General features: G+C 39.4%; 1 protein-coding gene across 2 annotated transcripts in view; it reads left to right on the top strand.

Annotated features, from left to right (window-relative positions):
- The first annotated feature begins 5,002 nt into the window (after positions 1 to 5,002).
- VPS41 (VPS41 subunit of HOPS complex) overlaps positions 5,003 to 25,383 on the top strand; it is a 105,545-nt gene continuing 85,164 nt past the window's right edge. The window contains exons 1-4 of one of the 2 annotated variants that reach the window (XM_065629404.1): positions 5,028 to 5,071; positions 9,040 to 9,078; positions 12,295 to 12,481; positions 24,568 to 24,675. In XM_065629404.1, coding sequence (XP_065485476.1) covers positions 12,425 to 12,481; positions 24,568 to 24,675 — 165 coding nt within the window. In that variant the 5' untranslated portion in view covers positions 5,028 to 5,071; positions 9,040 to 9,078; positions 12,295 to 12,424. Of the gene's footprint in view, positions 5,072 to 9,039; positions 9,079 to 12,294; positions 12,482 to 24,567; positions 24,676 to 25,383 lie in introns of both variants that reach the window. The other variant, XM_065629403.1, reaches the window with a different exon arrangement.

Below are 25,383 nucleotides of genomic sequence, written 5' to 3'. Positions count from 1 at the left end.
TTCAAAAGTTGCTGACAGACAATGCCACAGTGGACATAAAGGAGTGGCTCAAAGCTGAAGTAAGACAAATTTAAATCTGCCATAGAGACAAGGAAAACCTGTTACGTAGAAAGTCCTGCAATATTAGAACTAAAGGGTGCTTATAAAAACTGGTAGCAGACCCATGGCAGAGCAGTTTAAAACAGGGAAAAAAGAAAGAACTTCATTAAGTGGCAGGCAGAGAACTTCTGGGCTCTGTTGCCTCAGGAGTTTGTGGAAGCAAGCAGAATCAGCAGGTCCGAAAGAGACAAGTTCATCAACAACATATTCCTTAACAGATACTAGAAGAATCAGTCAGGGGTGTGCCTTCTAACATCCCTAATTCCATGCCAGCAGATGCTGGAGTAAAACAAGGGGAGTGGAGCTCAGAGGTACGTGCTCTCCCTAAAGACCATCTCTTATCGCCACCGTTGGGGAGCAAGCACTGGGCTAGATGGACCACTGCTCTGATCTAGTAAGACATTTCTTTTGCTTTCTTTATTTTTCTAGCAGTGAGCATATCTGCCCTTGAAATGACTTATCAGAAGCACAGGGAGTTCCGTGTAATTGGAAATGTTATGTCAAGGTATGTTTTCTTTTAAAAAGATGGTACAAAGAAGAATTAATTCAAGTAAATCTCATGGCCCATGTTAAGGAGGAGCTGAGATTAAATCACAGTGCTATTCCCATCTGGCTTCATAATCTATAGATCTACGAAATTTTCTCGTAGTATAATAATTTTTCAATTTCAGACTTGCTCCTTCTTTACCAGGACCCTAATATTTTTAACTATAAGGTTTTTGAAAGGGTTCCTTACTACCTTTTCCTTTATATATAGCCCTTGTTTATCTTTAATAAATGGATAATTGTACTGGCTTTATGTTGTTTACTGTTCTTCACATTTTTTCATCTTCTCTGTGTGCTCTACCTAGCACAAGAAGGTATCTTTCAATAAAGACTGCCTGAGAGTGCAGATGAAGAAAGGGAGCAGAAGAAACACAGGGAGCGAGGGTCAGAGGAGGAAGGAAAAGACTAAGGGCAATGTTATGCCTGAAGGATTTGAAAATAATTCACTGTAATTTGGAAAAGTCTTTAAATGTCAGGCAACACAGATCAACTATTTTAAATAATTTGTAATAATCTTTCTGATATTACTATCACTCTCATTTTTATAAAAACAGGTGATCATTTAAATTTCATTTAAATATGCCGCAGTGGTAGGACATAATGGTAACGCGTACTTCCATTCCTTACCTTCCCTTTTTGGTCATATGGCAAATTACACAGAGGTAATCTTTAGCTCCAGTTAAAGAAGGCAGGTACTATGATGCTCATATGATACTGCTATATTTAACAAGAATATATTTATTTATCCTTGTGCGTGATTATCCTATGAAGATTTGCATAAGATCTTAGCTTTATGAGCATGATTTATCTAATTTCAAGTCATTAAAGTGTGTTTATTTGTTGTTGGTGTTTTAAATTTATAATTGAAGTGGTTTTATAGTAATTGTTCTGATACTTATTTCAGGAAGAAATGTGATAAATGAATTCTAGAGGTGGATTGAGAAGAAAAAAGTAAACAACTGCAAAACAAAATAATGCTAGCAGTTGAAATAGGATCTTTTTTAAAGTACAAAGTTCCTGAACATATTCAAGACTATATTTATGGAAGCTATGGTACAAATTGAAAGTAACTTCACAGAAATAATTCTTTGATAGCACGGGGAAAAAAAAAAAAAGAAAAGTCTTTGCAAGTTTCTTCCTACAAACAAACAAACAAACAGAAAGAGTAAAGCCTTTGAACTTCTATTGTTCTGACAACAATATTAGCTATGTTTTATCTAGCATAGTGTTTTAAAATGCTATTAACTTACAGACAAAAATGCCTCTTTTTTTTTTTTTTTTACTGAATAAGTGGTGGTGAGAGTGGCAGGAGATAAGCCAGCTGAATATTTTGTTGGATGAATCAGTCCTACTTGAAAGTAACTGAGAGCTCTTGGAGACTGAAATAAATACAATAACCTCTACCAAATGGCATGGATACCTGCTACTTGTTATGTTTCACAGTAGTCAGGGAAAAAGTGTGTTAAAGGAAGAGATAAAAATCGTACCAGTATTTGGAATCTGAATGTTTGCCAGTGTCCAAGTTTCAATGATAATTCTGATTTCTGTGGCATAGGATAAATCGGAAACTCCTGATAGACTTGAATTCTAGAAAGCTGGATGGATGTGTCAGCATCCTGTTAGAAATGTCCTGCAGAATTCCTGTCAGCTGGAAGCTCTGCATTAAAGTAGGCACTATGAACATTAAAAGCATTGTGGTATGGCTAAAATATTTTTTTTAAGAGACTTATGAAAAGTGTTATTTTTGATGAACCAAGTTACAACTAAACGATAAGGTAGAGCCAGCCTGTCACTTGAGATGGACCTGAGCCAAAACACTCTACCTAAACTTCAAAGCATTAATAATCTCACCAGGGGTCCCAAGCTCTCCCTCTTGTACAACTGAATTAACCCAAACTTCAGATCTATGTGCTGCCAGACAGCGGAAGAGAGTAGTATTTAAGGTTAGGGCAGAACATTTACTTCCCTTAGGCGGTGCTCTATTTTCCACTTATGCTGAACTACGCTCAAGCTTTTTATCTCCAAAGCTTGACTGGAATGTTCTCAGGTCCGAGTCTGTAGGATGCTGAGTGCTTTGCAGGAGGTGCTGAAAGATTTTAAAACCCATTGACGTCATTGCTTGTAGATGGCTTTCAGCACTTTTGGAGGGTGGGTGTGAGAAGGGTGACAGAATCAGATGCCAAAATATTAAATTTTCCTGACACAATAAAAACCTATAATCATGGCGGATCAAATTCATACCTTATGTCTAAACAAGAAAAAAATCAGTTTTGTGCGTTTCTGCCAGAAATAAGTAGCACATTGTAAGTAAATCACATTGTTTATACCACTTATTCTATGTGCGATGAAAACAAGAACAGCTGTTCCTTGACTGCTCTCTTTGTAACAAATGTGCCCTGTTAGCTGTTATAATAGCAAAGTTTACAAGAGCTGCCATCCTTTCCCTTACACTCTGTTTTCCTTGGCATTTATAAAGTCAGTTATTAATGTTCATTCCAGTTTAAAAAGTGCCACAAAATGTCTTTGTTGAGGAATAAAAGATTTATAAAAAATTAAAAAGCAAAAAGAAAACAAACCTCGAAACACAAAATCCCTATGCAGTTCTTTTTCATTGATTTGAACAGGACTAAGATTCAAGAAGGTCAGAATGGGACTGGAATGAGTTCTCTGGGTAAGAAACATCTGTCAGCAAACATCTCTTACTGTCTCTTATACAAGTTTATTAAGTCTCATCTTGAAATCAGTTAAATTTCTTGCCAGCAAGGTTCTTCTAAGGACCACACTTGTCTGACACATGGGAATCTACTTCTCCTTTCCAGCCTAAATGCACTGAAAATAGCTGATACCTATTTTATCTCATACCTGTTACTTTAATATCTCTTTTTCCTCTTCAGCTCTTTTTTATTTCTAGACTGAAGAAGCCAAGCCTTTTATTTTTTTTTCCAGTCTTCTCCATTAGAACAGACCTTACATATCTGTGTTCCTCTTAGTAGTCTTTTGCCCCTTTCCAGTTTGAATTCATCATTTTTACAACAAAGGTGACTTCGACATGTACTGTTATTTCCAGGTGAGGTCTCAACAACATTTTGTAAAATGGTAACCAAACATCTCTTTCTCTGTAGATAGCCCTTGGCTTATATGGCCAGGGTGACATTTATACACCCCGCCATGGTATCCTGATATTCCACAGACACATGGCAACAGATCAAAAAAGGTTGTCTTATATTATGTCATTTGCAAATGAAATCTATTCATGATAGTTATATTAATGTTTTTGTAATAACCCTGTTAACTTTGATAGCCCTCTCACCCCAGTGTCAACCACTTACTGTGATTTTAAAGGACAGTTCTATCTCCTCTCAATTGAAATTCTGGTTATTAGTTTCTAAAGGTATGGCAATAATATACATGATTTTCATATTCAAGCTAATACTCCTTGCAATTAACTTCCATTGTACGGCCTTATGGTCACCCGGCTCCAGGATAGTATTCTAAGGCTTGTCTTTTATTGCCAAAGCAAACCCGTACATTTTTAAATTCTTGGCTTTGATGCCAAGGGTAGGGACTGGGTAAATTAACACTGTAGCTCCACCTTAGATTTGGAATAGGTCCACTGGCAAAACCTGAGTGATAAAAAGTACTGCCTATTGCTTTTTAGCTTTGGTTATGTTTTTTTAACGTATAAAGAAAGTAATTTGGATTCAAGCAAGGTGTTCAGTTCCTGTTTTAAAAGAGAAATGCAGCAGCTCCTAGAACTGTAGAAAGACATTCAGGCTTTCTAAAATGCTTCACCTGACACTAAAGCGCGTGTAGGCAATTTCAATACTGACGAATTAAGTGAAAGTAGAGAGAGAATAGAGTCTGCTGTGTGTCTCACCAGAGGAGCTAATGGAAGCTCGACCAAGTGCAGCTCAGAAGGGTGCCAGACACCGCGCCTGGCCCTGCAGAACCAGCAGTCCAGCTCTTGGCTTCAACTGCGCCATCCCAGGGAGAGCTGCTGCTGCTAACCTGAGGCCGTCTCATCGTTCACCACAGCAGCTGTCTTCGGTCTCCTCGTAGCTGGCTGTGCAAAGCTCTCCCCGAGGGAACCGGGGGGAATTCAGCTTTAAAAAAGCGTCTGGCTTGCAGCCGAGGAGGGCAGAAGGAAAACCTGACTGGGACGCGCGGTCTGTGCTGGGCCCAGCCTGCCCTCTGCCCTCTGCGCGGGTCCTGAGGCAGCGCCGCCCTTCCCGCCGCTGGGCAACAGCCACCCCCCGCTCACCCTCCAAAACAACAAGCCACAACATCAAAAAAAAGAAAACCAAACCCAACCAACAAACACACCGTCCTCCGAAACTACATTTCCCAGGGTTCCTCGGCCCTCGCCGGCTTCCTGCCCTTCACATGACGGCTCCGCGGCCGCACCATGGCGGAAGCCGAGGAGAAGGTAGAGGCCGCGGGGGCGCTGCCCGGCGGAGGGGGCGAGGAGCTGGGCGGCGGGAGCCGAGGGGCGAAGGAACCCCGCGTGTGTGAGGGGGCCGAGGGCGGCAGCCCAGCCCAGCCCTGCGGAGGCTGCCAGGAGCGGCGGCTGGAGCCTCGCTGCGCCGGGGCAGAGGGGATGGAGGCGGCGGGGCGAGGCCTCCTCTCGCTGGCCGCGCTGCGCGGACGGGGCTGCCCGAGGCTGCTTGGCGGGTCTTGTCCGAAAAACGGCCGCGGGACAGCGGCGCAAGTCGTGAGGGCTCCCCTTGGTAAATAAACACCCGCTGCAGGAACCAGGGAACTGGGTGGGCGAGGTTTAGAAATGCACCCCTGTAGAGCCAGGATTAAAGAGCCAAAGGGTCTGTCTCAAATGGTTGAGAAGCTGTCGTCTACCAGGTGGTACAGGAGACATGAACAAGTTTATCTCAGCAGGAGGGTTTTCTCCTGAGGTAAAATTTGAGGAGTTTGGTGATTGTGACCCGTGGTTCTCTAATGTGGGTGTTTCCCTATAAATGCGCCTTCCCAATAAAAATATAAAATAAAAGCAAGAAGTGAAGTTCGCAGTCCATTCAGATACTTTCTCAATGTTTCTTTGCTGAGCCAGGAGTTTTCTTTTAGACGCATAATTAAGCTGTGTGATTTTTGCGTGTCTTAAATGTCTAAATTTGGCAGAGTCTTAAAATTAACTCAAGGGAATTGACTTTTATTGGAAATTGGCATCTGGTTTCCACCTTCCCTGCTGTCAGGGGTTTTCCAGGAGAGGCCGGTGTCTTTGTGGGAGGCTTCGTTACCTGCTTTGGTGGCAGCATTTGAAACGGTTCTTGGGATAAAACCAACTGTAAAAAATAATCTTACCTTCTTCAATAAGGGAAAAGATTAAAACAGCCTGTGCTTCGCTCTCTTTGGACTGTGATAGGACAGTTTCCTTACTTGCTTCTGTCTGTTTCCTCTGGGGAGTGTGCACACCCCTCCTGCAAGGGATGTGTATGCTGCCTGCGTAGGTGAGTGGTGGCACAGTTTCTGTGAAACCCGAGTTCCATGGTTTTTCCCTCCCAGCAGCTTTAAGTTATGGGCCTAAAAACATAGCTGATACAATCTGATTATATAAGGGCAGGAAAGGAAATACCCTATGCCCATCATATTGGAAATCCAGATTAAGAATTTATTGAGAAGTTATGTTGGATCTGCTAAGTGAGAGACTATAATGGTGAGAGTTTACTTCACATTTCTGCAGCTTCCTCATCCTTCTTGCCTTTCTCCGTTCGTAGGCTACTCAAGCAACAGCTAGCTGAAGTGTACTGCTGATTTTTCCCCTAGAGTCTGAGACCTACCAGTGCAACTATTCCTACATGATTTGGGATTCTGGTCATCTACAAATCCCTGTTGAAGGATTTTCTCTTCACAGTACAAGGCTACTAAAAAGTAGAAGTGGGGGAAGCCCTCTCAGTTCATACATTTGGAGGGAGGGGAGAGGAGCCTAACAAAATCCTGGGCCAGTCATAACTGCAGTTTGCTCTTCTAGTTTGCCTGCCTGAGTGGGAGAACTTGGGCAAAAAGCTTTTCATAGTAAGTTGCTAGCAAAGTGAGTTGATAGGTAAGTGTCAATTCTAAGCACCTTCAGCTAAGTTCTTTTCAGGGAACAAATATGGTTTTGGCATTTCTTTCCTAAGCCAAGACTCTCTCTGAATTTTTGCATGTTGTTTTCCGAGTAAAACATAACGGCCATGAAGCATTTGCCTGAATTTGTATGCTGTTTATGAAATTTTGTAGCTGCAGTTGCAGTGGCTTGTGAATACAGTAGGGATACCAGGGTACATGCCCCACATCAAAACACATTGATGCTTTCTTGGTTCACACAGATTGATTATTTGAATTCGGTTCTGGTGTGCCCTGATTTTGTAGGCCAGTGATGCCCCTGCAGATAGCAACTTGCAACTCAGCGTAATCTTTATAGTTTAAGTGACTCATATGGATGTAAAGATCACCTGGTGTAACAGCAAGCGGCTGTTACTCCCCTCTGCACGTGTGAGAGTCTGTGTGGTGTTAGTGAGCTCATCCTGAAAATTCTTATCCCCGACTTACCCTACATTTGTATTTTGAGTAGCCAAAGCAATCAGAAGTGGGGCTGGTGGTGGCTGTGGTGTGGCTGCACTAGAAAGTCTCCTGTGTACCAGCAAAAATGTCACTTGCTGTAATTTCTTGTTTTGTTTGGGAGAACAGATTAACTTTTTCAAACAATCTGTTGATACTAACTGTGAATTGTATCAAAATATCAAAGTGGTAGAGCTAATAGTTTTCATTTATAAAGAGTTGAGTAGGCAGTTTCTCAGTATTCAGGAGAGAAAGGCAGTTATTCTATTAGGAATCTAGCGATATTTTACATTGGACTGCACGTGGTGTTCTAGCTTGTCCAATAGGCTGGCAGTGTTACATCATGATATTTTAGTTTTGTTGTCCTTTGTTTATTGCTAAGTAGCATTTAAGATGCACAGAGATTATATATAACAAAATTGTTATTTCCTGTAAGGTAACTCCATCTTGTGAATAGAGATAGTGAGACTGATTGACGAACAGTTGTACTTGCAAAGTGAAACCTAAGCTTGAAAGGATGCCAGAATTTTACTCCCTCTTCATCTTCCCTTGACTACCATGTTCTTTCTACTCATAATTTCCCAACTCATGTTGTGAATATAGTCTACACACATAACCCTTCTATGCGGTGTGTGTTTTAGAGGTGGCCCTGGCCGTGATGAGTAAAACAGAGGAAACAGATGGCAGTAATTATAGTAACACCTTGCACTGAGTTTCAAGTAGCAAACAGAAATGCTGCTTTTCTTCTCCTCATCTCTATCTCTAATCTGTTCTGATGGTCACTCCAGGTGAACCTCCACTCATGCAAATGAGACATTTGCTTTTTGCCTAGAGTTCACAGTCAGTGCATTTTATAAACAGGGAAAATAAAATGTGACAAACTGAAGATTACACTTGTTGTCAGTGCATTAAATTTTCTTCCTTTTCCATTTCTCTTTAAACTCTTGGCAACTGTCTCTTTTTTATTTCCTCCCCTTCTCTGGTGGAATTCTGTACCTATTTATCTTACTGTCCAAATACTACTTCACAGGATTTGAAATGCTGCCTTCTCTCTTGCTAGGTCTTTGTTTATATCGTATTTTGTTGTTAAAATGCTTACATTCACTGTCAGCATATTAGTTGTAGCCTTTTATTGATATTGATAACGATAAATACGTTAAGTAAATCTTCATTTTGCTGACCTCTTTGAGGAGGTGTTGCATCAGCAGATTTTTGCAGTGGACAGGTGAGAGATTAGCAGGAGTTGACTTACAAAATTTTTTTTTTTGTAGGACAGTAAGAATCATTATTGTGCCAGGGAGAGATGTTTTAAACGAACCGTCACTTCAAAGGCAAGGGAAAGGTGCATGGCTTGCATTGACGTGGGAAGGAAAGAAAAATGTCATTAAATACTGGATTTATATGGAAAATGGTTTGAAGTTACTTCATTTTTAAAATAAGTCTATTAACACCTGAATAGTTGAATACCAGAGCTAGTTTGTGGGTTGCTTGAGAATGCCATTCTGCCTTGCAAGTCAAGACATGGTAAAGTGCTTTGCGAAACTTGCTACCACTTCTGGAAGGATGAAAGCTTTCACAGGGACAGATTGTCAGATGATCCAATCACTCTCTCTTTTAGGGTGACTGACAGCAGTAGCACAATCAACTGGTGCCACTGACTGTCAGTGTGGCACGAGGTTGGAAATGAAAGCACAAATTGGATATGAAGGGGAAGGATGGAAACTCTGAACCTGAGTTGCTTCCACTTTGTCTTCTGTTTCTCAATAAAGCTTTAAAAAGTACTTCTAAAAGGGGAATACTGCTCAGTTATATGTGTAGCTAATTTCCCCTTTGTGTCATTTTCAGGAAGCCAGGTCTAATGAGGAATCAACAGATGAATCTGAGGTAAGCCTGTTTAAATTGCTTCACACTTGAGTCTGTCAGTGCTTATTCTTTTTCACTATGGAGGGAAAACACTACCTCACTGGTTTTTAGAAGTTTTGCTGGTACTATGTAGCAAAGAATGTTAACCTGGGCTTAAATTATTAAAAAGGAGCTGTCATTTGCTATTAGAAGCTTCTTTATATTAAAACAACCCCTGTGATCACCCCATTATAGTAAAATGAATTATGTTGAGAGAAAATTCAAGTGCACGCACTTCTGTTTTGATGAAATGAAAGTTTAATTGTCAGTATAATTATATATGCAGTAATACTACATTCGGGTAATTACTGTGTTGTTTTAATAGCTTCACGATCTAGATTTAGTAATGTTTGGTAGAGTCTCTGCTCTTAAGATGATATTTTGTCAAAAATTGTGTCATGTTCTGGAGACATCTGCCTATCCTGCTGTGGGTGCTGGAAAAAGTGGGCTGGAGGTGAGGAGAGGAAGGGAGCTACAGAGGGTTCAAGAATTTGTCCCTGAACTGTCTCCAAACCTGCCATCATTGAAGGAATCATGAGAGATCTGGAAGGAGATACTTGACTTCAGTGTGGTCCAGGGTGGCCGAGCAACTTCTTTTGTGGCCATCAGCAAGGAGAGATAACACAGAGCAGGATATAACCTGTTTTCACCCATTATGTTTCAAAGTGAAAGTGACTCCAAGACTCCCAAAGCTTCAGTGGACTTGCTGTTAGCACGATCTTCTGTTCTTTACCTAGGGACAAATCATCATGCTTGGGATCTGGGTTTAAGCATTAAGCAGATGGAAATCCTGATTTCCAAGACAGTGGGTACTGCAGTGGTGGATTCTGAAAAAAAAATATTTTTGCAGGGGATGGTGGCTTCGTTTCTTCTGGGATAATTTCTTTTCCTCTTTGCCTTTTATGAGTCTGCAGTGCCATCGTAGGGCATTCCCAGTGAGAAGCAGGAATTTCTTTGGCCCTTTAATGATGCCATGTGGAACAGCCGCCTGGACCAGACTTTTTTGCCCAGTGTGAAATGGTTTCACTCTGGATGTTGCTTTGTTATGTGAAGTGCAAATAGACAATGACTGGGCAATGACACTGTATTTAGTAGAACAGTAATCTTCTCAAGGGTTGTGAACACAAATACCTGCTGAAGCATGTGAGGTTTTGTTTTTTTTTTTTTCTTTAAAGCCCGTTGCAAGTGAGAACTTGTTTTAGAGGCCCTTTTAATGACCTTTCAACATTTCAGCCCATACTAAATAAGTACTTACAGGAGAATTAATCATAAATGTGTTGTCAGGTTGCTGGGGTTTTATTTGTTTTTACCTTCTGTAAAAATAGGCATCATGCAGCTTTCACAAAATTGAAAGTCATAAAGTTTCAACAAGACCTCTGTTAAAGTTGGTGTCTATTTCTAATGTTAATTTCACATGCGTAGAGAAGTGAAAAGGAAATTTTCATTTTGAGAATGTAGATGTTGGATCTAAAGAACAGTCCAATTGTCATTCTCATGCCTGTGAAAAAGCTTTTCATGAGTTGTCTTTCAATAGGAAGTCCTGTCTGTAGTGTCTTGACAGTAAGCGGATAGCTGATGACATGAAACTTTGAAACCATGTTTAGAAAGTACTTAAAGGAAGTAGTGAACAATTTTCAGTCTTAATGTTTACATCACTCATTAGATCATCTCTAATGTCATTCAGATAGAAACCAAAAATAGTGGTAGAATCACAAACTCTAAACGTTGTCAGTCCTTCCTTATATTATTTGAAATATGATCAGAGATAAGGTTGAACTGATGGCTTTGCTTTTAGCTCCTGTAATCATAAAATTATATTATTTCTTTTGGGTGGCTCATATTTTGAATAATCAGGGATGGATTTTATGGTGGCAGTACTAGAATTTGGGACTAATTCTTGCAGCCTGTGTCTAGTTTTACCCATTAAAAAATACATTATTTATGACGTGGAATTTCCAGGCATCTGTTCTTCATTGTAATAAACATTTTCGCATATTGAAAATTATTACTATTGGCTTCAGAGGGCACATGACACATCCAGGTTATACTGTAGAAGTCTTTTCTATTATGGAGGAACATAATTTTTAAATTCCTGGGTTTGAGTAAATGGTGTCCCTGTCTCAGCTGGATGTGTAAACAAAATATGGAATTTTTTTCTGTATTTTTTTTACTGCTGTGCCATTATCTTAGTAAAGAGTCAAACATGCAGTGATTCTGTTTTATGCAGCAAGTCTTTTAGTATCATTCCTATTTTTTTTCTTTTTTTTTTTCCGCTCAATTGTGCTTGTGGAGTAGATTTGCTTTACTTCTCCCAGGCCCGTCTAATCATCAAATATGGTACATTTGGGGCTGAGCCTCAGCAGGTTTGTTTGGCTGAAAAGTCCTAGTACAATGTGGTTTCATTGGCTTATTTAGTTTTATTTTACAGCACCTGGAGCTACAGGTTTGGACTGTCGCATTTGATGAGATCTTAAAAATAGACAGCAAAGTAATCTGATTTTTGACTGTTTGTTAACTGGAGGAAAAAAGTCTGTGTAAATTACGTACAGCCTGAATCTGAATTTCTGTTTTAAAATTAATTTTCTTCGTTGTGATGTGTCCGTTTCTGTAAAATCTTACTTAGTTGAGCTGTTTTCTGTCAGGCAGATACTTAGCAAAAGATGATGCTAATACATGTGTAAGTAAACAGTTAAGCTTTCTTCAGTAGCAGTGCAATATGGTGGCAAGGTGAGATGCACAATGGTATATTTCTTGCATTTAAGTTGGTGCTGCTGCTCAGCTTGTCATTTTGTCTTTGAAAGTTTTGCTTTTAATGAGTGAATCCTGATATATTACATAATGGACTGTTGTGGAGCACTTTAAACATGTTTATTTTAATTTAAAACAAGTGATCTTCTTTAAAAGAAGAAATAATTACAGTAGTGCACACAACAGTGTGTATCTTGAAATGCATCCATGAATCACTTGCATTGTATGAAGAGAGGAAGTGGTTTTGTATCTCTTAATTCAAAAGAAAGCTTATTAAAGAGCCAACTTGAGTCTCCCTGAACCCCCATGCTGCTCTGCACTGTATTGTTATAGAGCATGTTTATTTACAGCGTGGTGTAGTTGCACCGCACAGCAGAGTCACCATTCATTATGTTACACTGTGAAATCTTGTGAGGTCAGGTGAATGTTATTTCTGTTTTCACCCTATAGGTAATGCACAAAACAATCCCATTGAGACTTGATTTGTATTGATAAAAGCTCATATTGGACCCTGGAAAATTGCTGGACTGCATAAATTAGTAGCAGTTATTTCGGGTAACTTGCACGTGTGTTTGGAACCATGCCTTGGGGTCCCAGGACCTACAGCTTCTGTCTCAAGCTCAGACGTCATGTACAGGTTAATTATGCTCTGCCTCTTCCTTGCCTGTGTGTCTCCCTGCCCTCCTCCCCTTACAAAATGGAGCAATAGTTTCCTACCTCTGAAAAGGAAGGAGAGGGTTTCAAACCCCGTATGTGAGTGTGAGGTACTGAGAACATAATGTATCAAAAACCAGAACCTTCCTACTTGATGAGGGAATCAAAGCTATCATCCTGGAATTTTGTTGGTTGATTGATTGTTAAAGTTTTCTGCTCCTTTCTAATCTACTGCTGGGGACATGAGCAGATTGCTCTGATCTCGTATGGATCTTCTTCACAGGGAGCACCTTTTCAAGAATAAGTGTCACAGAAATCATGCAATGAGTACTATGTCCCATGAAATGATCTTGTGATTATGTAAGGAGTTTCAGTGATTTTTTTCATTTATTTATTTACTTATTTATTTTGGTAGGTGCTGCAGCTCAGGATAAACTTTTTGTTTTGTACTGTTGGCCTGTTAAAAGAAACCAACAAACAAAAAAGGCAGGTGGATGCAAATGTTAATTTTCTGCAAAAAGTTATTAAAAGTAATTTTTTTAAAAAAAAGTTTCATTGATATATGCACTGCTGGGTTTTTTTTACTAGATACTTGTGTGTGCTATTCTTCAGTGTTGTGTATGTTTCCATTCTAGCACTTCCATTTCTATATCTCCTGGTCTTAATTTTCTTTTGTCCTGTTTTCTGATCTTTGATTACTGGTACCCTGTGAAAGGGATATGTTTGTTCATTTAGTTTGTTCTTTTAGTTATTCAAGCACTATATTAATAAAGTCAGAGTTTGTAGAGAGGCAAGTATTGTAGAAATTCTTGATGAACTCAGTGCTCAGACAATTTATGGTGGTTTAGGAATATCCCTCATTGATACACTTTTACAGCTGCAACTGGTAGTGGTTTTGTTCTTTAAGGTTTTGAAAACTGATCAGAGCAGGAACACAGGAAACATGTAAGCCATAAAAAGAGGCAACTAAAAAGCCTCGATGTTTTGTTTTCCTTTTCAGTTCGTTCCAGATCTTAGTCCTGTAGGCTGGGTCTGGATTAGGTCAAAGCAATTAAATCATTTCAAGTAAATAAAGCATCTGGTAAAAAAGGCTCCTTGTCGTACTCTGTTTCCATCAAAATGTTATTTTACCAGGGAGTGTAGAGCATTGGGCTGGAAGAGGTGAGCTCTTCTGTGGTTAGTAGCTTTTGAGGGGGCATCACCATTGCAACCAAAAATGTATGGTTGAAAATTAGATTTGGCTACTGTACCTCAGTCCAACTTGACTTTTTTTGTCTCCTGTCTGACCTTTGGCAAAGTACTTCTTTTCATCATGCCTTTTTTTCCTTACTGAATAGCTCTACGCTAGGTTGCTATTTTTCTCTTCCAGTTGTTTTAAAAATATAAAATGGGAGAAAAATGCTCAAAAAGCATGTTCTGTTTCACACATCCAAGCAGTCTGAAGAGAGGTTACTTCCCCCTTTCTGGCTTTAAGTGAAATGGGCCTTTTAAATGGGGAAAAAGGAAGGAAAATATATATAAATTCCAAATAGAAAATTCTCCTCCTTATTAATGAGAAATGTATCATGCAAATAATTTATCAATTTGAGTCAGTAGGGTGAGCATAGTAAATTATTTATTGAAGTTTAAATGGAATCTTTTCATACATTAATTTGAAAAACAAGTTTGCAGTGACTAGTAACTAACATTATAATATACATCGTTAGAGGATTGACTTGCAGGAAAAATGGATTATTGCTATATTCTTTTAATATCTTCTGGTTTTGAGTGAAAATTAGATACCTCATTTAATGAGCTATTAATATTAACCAGAAGCGCCTGTTCTATCTGTGTGTTGTGGAATACATAAAAAGTAAAAATGCTGCTGTGCGTGTTAGTATTACATAAATTAAATGCAATTGCGAAGCTACTGTGTTAACAGAGTATGCAGATGCGGCTTTTCCGAAATACTAAATGCATTCATCTGGGTGGAATAATGCTCTTGGCTGGAAAAAAGGAAAGTAATGGGGAAATTCAGCTATTTACCATTTAGTTCGCTCAGCGTGGTGAGCAGGTGAACTTTAAAAACTGCTGTTCCCAAAACTGCTCTGTAGGGTTTTCATATGCAGTACATCACACGGTGGCAACCAGGCTGCTGGAATAGTGTTCGTGAGGGAAACAAATGTTTACCCAAGTTCCTTACTCAGCAAAAGGAAAGTACAAGTAGAAATGTATAGTTTCATTGATGTTTGAACTGTTTGGATCTTTCACTGTTGGAACTGGATTTGGACACTGAAGATAAAACAGCCCATCCTGTGGTGCCTCTGTGTGGTGCACTTGCCGTGGATGGGCTGATCCTGTGCTTTTCACCGCTGAAGTGGATTTGAAAGTTTTGAGATGTTCTTTGCCGTGCACAAAACGACGAGTGAAATAAAATAAAGCTCGGGGAAGAGTGGCTGGAAAGCTGCCTGGCAGAGAGGGATCTGGGGGTGTTGATTGACAGCCGGCTGAACATGAGCCAGCAGTGTGCCCAGGTGGCCAAAAATGCCAACAGCATCCTGGCTTGGATCAGAAATAGTGTGACCAGCAGGAATAGGGAAGTGATTGTGCCACTGTACTCAGTGCTGCTGAGGCCCCACGTTGAATACTGTGTTCAGTTTTGGGCCCCTCACTACAAGACAGACATTGAGGTACTAGAGAGAGTGCAGAGAAGGGCAATGAAGCTGGTGAGGGGTCTGGAGCACAAGTCTGATGAGGAGCAGCTGAGGGAACTGGGCTGTTTAGCCTGGAGAAGAGGAGGCTGAGAGGAGAAATTATCGCTGTCTGCAACTACCTGAAAGGAGGTTGTAGCATGGAGGGTATTGGTCTCTTTTCCCAAGTAGCAAGTGATAGGATAAGAGGAAATGGCCTCAAGATGTAGCAGGGAAAGTTCAGATTGGATATTAGGAAAAAATTCTTCATGGGAGGGATTGTCAGACATTGGAACAGGCTGCCCAGGGAAGTGGTGGAGTCACCATCCCTGGAGGTGTTTGAAAGGCATTTAGACGAGGTTCTTAGGGACATGGTTTAGAGCTAGAGTTAGGTTATGGTTGGACTTGATGATCCCGAGGATCTCTTCCAACCTAAATGATTCTATGATTCTATGAAGTGAAACCAAATTGTACTGTATGGACTTTTTACTACCTTTTTTTTTTTTTAACATGCCATTTATGATGATTGCTCTTGTACAGTATGTCACCTGTGTGTAACTTCTGCTTCACAACTTGGCTGGTGCCCAGCTCCTTCAAACCTGTAGGAGTGAATCTTCAATTGGTGTTCCGCAAAAACAGCGTGACATTCTCTATACCACAAGTTTTGTGAAGAAATAAAATGCTCTCCGCTTTGCCTTTCATCTGGGTGTCATTTCATACTGTGAATGCAGCCCATTTTGATACATATTCACAGGCAGCCGTATCATCTTAATTCCTTGCTCCTGGTGTGTATCTGCATTTTCTCAAAGAGGTCAAGGGATTAAATAAATCCCTGCAGAAAATGAATGGGGAGAACACAAAGCTCCTGTGTGAAATTTTACCATCCTAATCCATATTTGCCAATTTTACAGCCAGATACTGGAAAAGTATTGGCAATTTGCCATCTGAGGAACCATAAAGGGCCTGGATGGGAGGTTATTCACTTCACTTCCTTCACTGAGCTAACATTACTGTATTTTCACTATAGAATTAGAGGGAAATATTTCAGCGGTGTTAAGTCACAAATGTGTTTTCATGGTTTAGAAATTTCAGTCTTCATGCCTTGTGTTGTCCTGTGTGGCAATAGTTGCAGAATAGAAACTAGTTCTCATACAGGTTGGAAGCTTGAGTAGGTTTTTAGTATTTATTCCAGATGACTGTAATATTTATTCTGAACTATATTAATTCTCACAAAACCTATATTTATATAGTGTTCAAAACACAGCAGCTTGTGCTCTTTCACACTGTCCTGCAAGTGTTCTAAACAAATTTGAGTAAATAATCAGGTCTTTTACAAAGATAATGATACATGTTCCATGCCAACTTCAGTAATTTGCATCTTTGTTGAAGTTACTACCAGATTGTCACTAGACATCAGTAATTTTATAATATGGCACCCTTTTTATAGGAAATTGTTTGGAGTTTGGGGTTTTTTTTTCTCTCTCTCTTTTTTTTAAAAAAAAATTTTTCTGAATGGTTAAGCAGGCTAATAAATAAGGCAGTGGATGTTTCTAGCTTTTACTCGCTATTGCTTTCCCTGCTTTTGAACCACTGACCTCAAGGCGAAAAGTTCTTTGCTATTTTCATTCTTAAACCAAGTAATTTATGTTTTCTGCTTTATTAAAATTTTCTTGTGGAAACAATCTTTTCAATATGAAAGTAATGGAGAAAGAGAGGTTAATGTTCTCTCAGTAAGTTTTTAGCCTCCAGAGGTCTGGCAAAGTGCTCAGTATTTAAATTCGGCAAGGTAAATAAAGTAACTTGCAATGAAATTGTGTTCCTGTTTGTACGCTATCTAGCAAAATGGGCTTTTGAAGGTTAAAGGCCTTATTCTGAGTTTTTCTTGGCATCCCTTTAGTGATAGGGATTTGATTGCATTGAGAGATATTGCGTCAGGATCCTAAACCTGAAAATAGCGTAGGTGGTCCCTTTATCGTTGAGACAGTAACACAAGTCCGGAAACCCTGTCCTAGGGATGGAGAAACGGTCATGGTGAAGCTGGATTTTGCAATAGTTCTGTATTCTTCTTCTATAACTCTCCTTTTTTGCTCTGTGTCACTTGTTTCTTCAGCACAAGTGGATATACCTGCCAAAACAGTGGAAGACGGTACGCTTTCTTATCTTTTGCTTGTGGCTTTGTTTTTCTTTTAAAATAAGGCAGGGTAAGACCTAAAAACGTGCAGCAGGGAAGGTATGGTGTTTGCATCATTTTAAAACACGGGAATCTTTTTTTAAAAAGAAAATATGGCCAAATCTACTTGAAGATCTTTACTACATGACTTTGAGGTGTTATCTTTTTAAGAACGGAACAGGCTTTAAAATCGCACTTCATGTGTTTTTTGATTATACAAAGTAACAATCTACTACTGTTTTTGCAACAATGAAAACATAAATTTTGGTAAATCTTTGTGTTGTGAATTTCCAGCTATTTTAATCAAAAGTAATGATTCTGTAAATTATTTTTCAAGCCAGTGTTTAGGTTCCAGTTGTTGTGAGAAGAAACCTGAGTTGGGCTAGGTTTTTTTCTGACTCCCATATCAGGAAGGTGGGCAATAGGTTGTCCTATGGTTGGTTTCCTTCGAAAATGACAGTGTCAGAGGCAAACACTGAAGAAGTCAGATGTTACAATGGAAGAAATTTGACTTCTAAAAGGCAAACCTCCCTCCTCCCACCACTTCTGACTGGAACTGGTCATCTTCAAATAAGATGAGCTTTCCCAATGGCGCTGAGGAAGAGTACGACTCTGCTGGCATACATGCTCAATGCAGCATGTGTTAATAGCAGGCCAGGTTACTTAAAGTTGCTGTAAGGAAACAAAGTTTGTTTTTAGGGTAGAGGGAAGTGGACAAATGTCCAGAACTATTATTGGATCTCTTTTTATGTCTAATAGATGTCACCCCAATTCCAATTTGATATATTGGGTTCAAAGCTTTTACTTCCTGTCTTTAAACTGATAATCTGATGCAAGTAGGCATAAGGTGAGAGTAGGATTTATGAAGGCTGACTGTTTTGTGACTATTACATGGGAATATAACAAGGAAGAAGGCTGATTTACCCCATCACAGTATAACCAAGATGATATCATACTTAAAATTATGAGCACGATAAGACATTTAGTAGGTAAAGACTAGGAGTTTTTCTTCATTTTTGTGTTCTCAAAAAAACCCCAAACAAGCCAACCCCCCAAAACCTGCAAAAACATCAACAACAAAAACCCCACCAAACAAACAAAAAACCCAAAACTAACGTGTTCAGTGTTATTACTAAATAATACAAGTCATTGAAAACATGATTGGGGATGGAAGTTGAAGGGATCTCCGAACTGTTGTGACACTATGATGTTACATCCTTAAATTCATCATCATACATTAGCAATTTGTTACAACTTGCCTTTTAATTTCTTGTAAAACTGCTTTAAGAATATTAACCTTCCGGCATGTGTTATGTCGTGCGTTGCTCCCATGTGATGTTTTCACTTGTAGCAGAATTTGTTTAATTATTTAATTCACCTGCCATCTTCCTGTGTATTGCAGATGAATGGTGTGTTCACTTGCATATCTGAACCCTAATGCAGTAAAATAAAAATGCTTTTTCCTTCCACATATTTGAAGAACATCTATGCTGTTAAGGCATGGAAAGAGGACACAGAAATGCAGGACGGTAATTATCTGCATTTCCAAATGATCTTGCTCAATGGTTTTCTTCCTTTTCAGTCCCCCTGCATGTTGGTGAGGTGGTGTGGGTGTGCTGGTGGGATGGGAGCCATACACTTCCTTAGATCCAAAGTTAGTGTATGTGCTGAGCAGTTTCTGCTGGGTTTTGAAACAGCTGTTTCATGTTTTCTACTCTTTGTAGAGTTTCCAGAAATTAGAGTCCTGGCGGGCACACTGAAAGGTGCTGAAATTGGGATGGGAGTCCAGACTGGGAGAGTTTGGTGAAGTGTTTGAGGGGAGTTCGGGTGTTCAGCAAAGCTCCATCTGAGGGTTGCTAGGGGACAAAGCACACCAGATTTGGAAGGGGGAGATCGGGGATGGGCAGGGTTATATTTCCTCTTGCTGGTGAGGGTTCAGGACTTTACAGTCTTAAGAAGTGGAGGTGTTACACTGGGAGCTAGAACAATTTACCTGTTGGCTTTGGATAGTTGGATTATAGATGGGATTGACTGGTGTTTTGAAGAGAAGCCACCCACTTCAGCCTCTATGTGTAAAGCCACGAACCCAGGGAAATGCAGCAGTATTTTAGGTTGGCTCCAGTAAGTGCGATAGAGAGAAAAACCTTCAGATAATGTCGTTTTCCCACTGAAGTCTGCAATACAGAAGCACGTGTGGGTGACCAGTAGCCAGCCTGCTGCTCTGTACTCCCCACCTGCCCACTGTCTTTCTCTGCCCTCAGCAAAGCAGGACAGCAGTTGCGTGGTCCATGCCTTGTTCCCCTGCGAAAGCTGCACCTCTCTGTGCTGAGCCACTCGTAGGACCCTACTGCCGTGCGCCTTTTTCGTTGTTGTTGTTTGTTTCCCATGGCTTGGTGCCCTTTCACCCCTGGGTTATTGCTGTTGAAATAATGATTTCTAGCAGAGTGCATGAGAAAGAGTTGCTCGCGCTGGGTCTAAAACGTTTAGGAGAGAAGTTGGAGGTAGAAAAGCAGATCGATGTTTCCCTTCCTTCATCTCCTGGTGTGTACCGCTTCCTAAGCCATGTACCGCTGTGGCAGGGAGAGTCACTTGTTTCCTTTTCTGTTGGCATCCCGAAACCAAGAGTAGCCCCGCCAGTAGACCCAGCCCTGCAGAGCCGCAGTGAAGAATTGCCTGCATCTTGCCTTGCTCTCCAGACCAGGCTGAAGAAACTGCTCGTTTTCCTAGCTGAGCAAGGATGAACTATAACTAGGTTATTTTTTTTTCCTTCTGCAAGATAATGATGACTGTTTAAATAAATAAAAATGCTGGTTTCTTAGTAGCCTGTATTAAGTGTCAAGAAAAGTTACTTTCACAAATTGCTAAGTAGCCTCTCCTCACTTCGTAGCTGTAATATTGGGTTTGCACTTTGCAAAAGAGTGGGTTTTTTCTTTTCATTGTTGTGGGGGGGTTTTTTGTGTGTTTTTTTTTTTTTAGTGAACACTATTCAGATACAAAGAGGAAGGGCACTTGTAATGGCATTTAACCTATGAGGGTATGAGATAATTTCACGTTTTGCTTAGAATCTCTGAAATTGAAGTGAACTTGAAACCAAGCATTAAAAAAAAAAAAGAAAATGAACCATTGGGGGGTTTGTTTCTTTGTAGGATGTGAGCGTAGCTCCTTTGAAATTGCTGAAGTGATGGACCTCAAGTATCTTTCTGTTGAAATGCTTTGCTGGGTCAAAACTTGCAGTCGTAAACAAGGCTGGAATGGCCACCTATAGTAATTGGAATTCTAGCTGGAGGTGGGCAGGAGATGTGCAGCAAAGGGGAAGGGCACTTGCCTTATAATGTATGCACCGTTTGTTTCTATAAAGGCTTTGAGAAACTTTGAGGGCAAATTGTGTGGGAAGGATGACACTTTGCTGTCAGTGCCCGTAACATAATTAGAGTATCCGCAATCAGCAGAGCATGTAGTTCATGTGACAGACTGTCCTGTGGGCAGCTCCTCTGCTGCAGGAGCAAATGCAGGCTAATGGAATCACTCCAGGAACTGCCCACAGGTTCCTTCTGGAAATTTTCTTCACAAGGACCGATTTCAGATTTTTTTTTTTTTTTTTTTCTACTCACAATTCCACCACAATTGTTCCTGTATGCAAAGCTGTGGAAGATGGGGCAGAATATCTGAAGAAGATTGTGACCCTGCATTTGGAAAGGCAGATAAGCATCCCTTGCAGTGGCACTGGCCTTTTGAGAGTTAATCGCACGTTTGCACCTCTCCTCTGTTTTGTAAATCTGTTCCAGAAGAAGATGGTAGCAAGTTTCAGACCTACTAGGTGTTAGGTGTGGGAAGAGGAATTTGTTTTCAGTTCAGGAATTCAGCAGTGACAAATGGAAGAGCTCTTAGAAGGAAGGGATTTATACTAGTCTTACTGGTTAATTTAGAGTATTTCATTCAGTTGGAAATGTGCTTTTAATGGGAAATGTTTATGGATACTTGTTCTTTACAGGTTCTTTACAGCATATTTTCAGTGATTTGACTGCTAGCTTCAGCAGGGAAAGGCAAGAAGAAAACTAAATGGAATATGGGTTTCAAATTAGCATTCCTGTGGTTGAAAAATGGTCATTATTTTACAACACCACAGAGGTAGCTTCCTCCTGTCAGCTCTGTGGGTCTCCATCCCTTCCAGAACTTAAGGCTGCCATGTGTGGAATGCTTTACACATTTTGTGCAGTATATATTTCATTTTTCTCTTAATACATTTGACAAGTATTTCAAAATTCAGTGTTGTTGAGCTTGTTTTGCCTTTTTTTTTTAAGGCAGAAAATACAAAACAAGTGTTAAGCAGCAGTACAAGAAGCAGTGCTATAAAATTTACTTTCAAATGTTTAGAATCCTCTAGGATGGCTTAAAGGACTTCTCTTTAATTAAAAGTGCCATACACTTAGTAAAGAATCCATGTTAGTTGAGAAATTGATTTTTTTTTTTTCTTTCCCCCCTCTTATAAAAGGAAAGCTGTGAGTTTTCTTGTATGGGGTAAATGTCACTCTGTTTATATCTTAGCTTTACTGCAAGTCAGGACTTGTACTATTCTTCTAGGTTGTCATAGAAACGCAGCTAACTGTCATCTCAACTCAGGCTGCTGATGGTTTTATTTGTAGGTTTTCAGGATTATTAAAATTTAACAAAAATTATTGATTTGCTTTTTATTAACACTGGCTTGTGTTTACTTTAGAAGTTCAGACTGCATAAAAGCTTTTCCTGATAGAAAAATACCTTTAAAATTATTTAACTCTGGTACTCTGAATAAGAGATGATCAAATGCATTTAATATATGAGGTAGAGTCTGGAGCGGTAGAGAAACCTTGCATTTTTGCAAATCACCTTTTTCGTTTTGTTTTGTTTATGGTAAGGTCCCCCTACCCTATTTCAATTCACCTTTTAGCTTTACTTTTACTATACATAAAAGATACCTGTCAAGAGAGCGTGAAATGGGTACATCATCGTGCCTACTATTTGAAGTTCTCATTTTATTTACTTTTTTGAAGCCTGGCAGAATGCTTCGGTGCACTGACTTTTGAAAGTATATATTTTTTGTATATGCATGTGCAGGAGAAATTGCTTAGTTTTCACTCATAAATAAGACAGGCAAAACTTATTTACAGCAACTTTATCTAATGGTCCATGGATGAATGCTTTTATGCAAACTACTCAAGAGACTAGAATTAACTTTTCACGTTGGTTGCACATTTGATGTCCAGACTCCAGCAACATGTGGGATCTTATAAAAACTAGATGACTGGAGTTCAATTTTTACTTTTATGAATTTATTCAGTGATTATCCATGCATTTCAAGTGTAATCTTTGTAAGCAATGTATAAAATGCAGTAATGTATTAATTGCTGTAAAATGCATGCATGCTTCCTTACGTCTTTCTTCCATCACATACGCCTTTTTCTTTGACTTTACCTCCTCCCTCTACCCGGGAGTCATTTATTAAGGATCTGTAGGCACACGGAATTTGGCTGATTTATATACATCCCTGTAATTTGACATTGTCATTCTGTCGAGTAACAACTTTGTTGAGTGTTAGATTTACTGAATAAAATTGTTTCTTGGTGGACATTTTGACACCTCACTTCAGACTGCTACGTCATGGGCTGCTGACATCCCTATATTAATCTCATTTGTATTCTGTCATAGAACTCTCAAATAACATTTTAAAAGGGCCTCTGTTTGCAGCGTATTTCTTGTAAGCATGGAGCTAAATATTGCATGTTTCCATAGGTCCATATGGCTTTTATGTGTTTCGTATGAGGGAATGTACATATTACTGTGTGTGATGGTAGCAGGCATGGTAAATGGCTGTAATATTTGACTTGGGAAAGACTGCCTTTAGTATGCCAAAGTTTAAACAAAATATGTCTTATTAACATGTTAACATGCCTCTTTTCCAAATTTATTTTTCACACCATTAGCTACAAGAAAATGTTGCACAAATATAGTTCTTCTGCCATAGGCTGACACTGCGCGCTTTTATTTTCCTCTCTAGGAACTCGAAAGCAGTGGTTGGTGGGAAGTGAAAGTGCTCTTTTACTAGAGCACCGCACTGGTATATTCTGGTTGTTTGGGGATGAAATATGTGTGTTATGCGGGAAACACGCCCAACATAGATGTGTTCATTAGAACTAATAGTGAGTGTAGGAGACATTGCTAGTATACTGTTTCCCATTGAGGACCAAGGGATGTATTATGGGTTTCTGTACATCTATGCATGCATAATATTAACTGAGGCTTACTGAAGCCTATGAAATCTTTCTCTGGCATTGTACTTCAGTAGACCATCTGTTACAAATAGATGCCTATGACCAGAGAGCTATTTTGCACCTTGGATTTTCTTTTCCTAAGAGATAGATGTGTTGAGTGAATTTGCTGCTTGTGTTTTTTAGCTTGGTCTCCTTTCTATCCATTCTCTGTCACTTGATGCATCATCTTTCTTTGCATCTATGTGGTGATTGTGTGATAATACCTAACATGCTTGAAAAAGAGAGGAAAGCTTTGGTATTTACCAGAAAAAGTTCCTAATGTGCAGATGATATAGGTGATTCATAGGCATATGCTGTGTCTGGGTCCCTTTTTTTTTTCTCCTTTTTTTCTTTTTTTAAACATAAACCCTTTGGTGCATTTTATACAATTAACTTATTCCTAGTGGATTCTTTTTATTTTTGTTCACAGCATTTTGCCTCTATCCTTCCTACAGAGGTGCAGCATCTTGTAAAGGTCTTGAAGTTTCTTGTAACCTGCATGCTTCAGCTTAGAGTTAATTGTGGCTACAGTGGCACACTTTATTTTATCATCATCCATTTTCCCATATCCATCCCTTTTATATTTTTCTTCTAAATTGGGAATGACTAACGTACACATGTACATTTCTTCCTGCTTTTTAGATATCAACTAAGTGCCTCTTACAGCTGAATTGATATGCTGCTATACAGTCTTTGCACCCAGAACTTTGGAGTAAAAAGAGGAATTAATAACAAAAAGCACAACCCAAGCCCCGTCCAATGATAAAAATGTGGAAGTTTGGCTTTTGATTGGAATGGCTGCTGTTACGAGATAATAGTGATCCATCTCCGCCCGTTGCTGTGTGATAGTTTTGGCATATCTTTTAATCTGTTTTTACTTAAAATGAACTTCTAAATGTATGTTCGTTTTTGCTCCCTTTTCCATACATTCTTAAAAATTTAGGAGGATGAGAGTGAAGAAGAACCTAAGCTGAAGTATGAACGGCTTTCTAATGGAGTGACTGAAATTCTCCAGAAGGATGCAGCCAGCTGCATGACGGTGCATGAAAAGGTATTATGTGACTTTGTGGCATAGATAGAACTTCTGCTTGGTATTTATCTGCGCTTATAATGCATCAGTATATTTCTGTGTAGAACTGCTGCCAAATCTAGAAGTGCAGTGCAAGCCAACACTAATATAAGCAAAATTAATGGTAAAATCGTGTTGAACAGTGCACACTTTCTCAGGTAGAAAATGAGGTGGGAATTCAAGGTGCAGTGATTTGTTGGATAGGATGTTTATGTAAGCTACCGGGAAAATGCTCACTCAATTTCATTTATGGGCAGTATTATGAACTAGAATTGGGATACAGTCCCAACTTTCCTCTTTTCAGAAAAGAAATTGGCATATACTGTGCTTATTTGTACAGCCTAAATCACTGAAGACTGACTTGATCATAGTAGGGCCCAGCTTAGCATATATGCAGCTGTGGAAGACAGCCGAGTTTCTGTTAATATGGTGTAGAAGAAAGTAATTACAATATTCCTGTTTTCTTTGGCTGTTATTTTCTTGGGGGAGATGTCATACTAACACTTCCCTGTTCCTGATTCAGTGTGTTAAGAACAAGGAGAGGGAATGCACATCTTCTAATACTGGAAAGGTTTGAGACATTCAAGAGAATGAAATAGAGAAAGTGATGGACAATGCAAAGTAAATAAATTTTACAAAGAATAATTCCTTTGTTCTTAAAAGGAAGAAACTTATGTTTCTTTAGGATTT

The sequence above is a fragment of the Caloenas nicobarica genome, chromosome 2, assembly GCF_036013445.1.
Source record: "Caloenas nicobarica isolate bCalNic1 chromosome 2, bCalNic1.hap1, whole genome shotgun sequence".
NCBI classification, from domain to species: Eukaryota; Metazoa; Chordata; class Aves; order Columbiformes; family Columbidae; genus Caloenas; species Caloenas nicobarica.
This window is presented reverse-complemented; position numbering and strand designations above follow the sequence as displayed.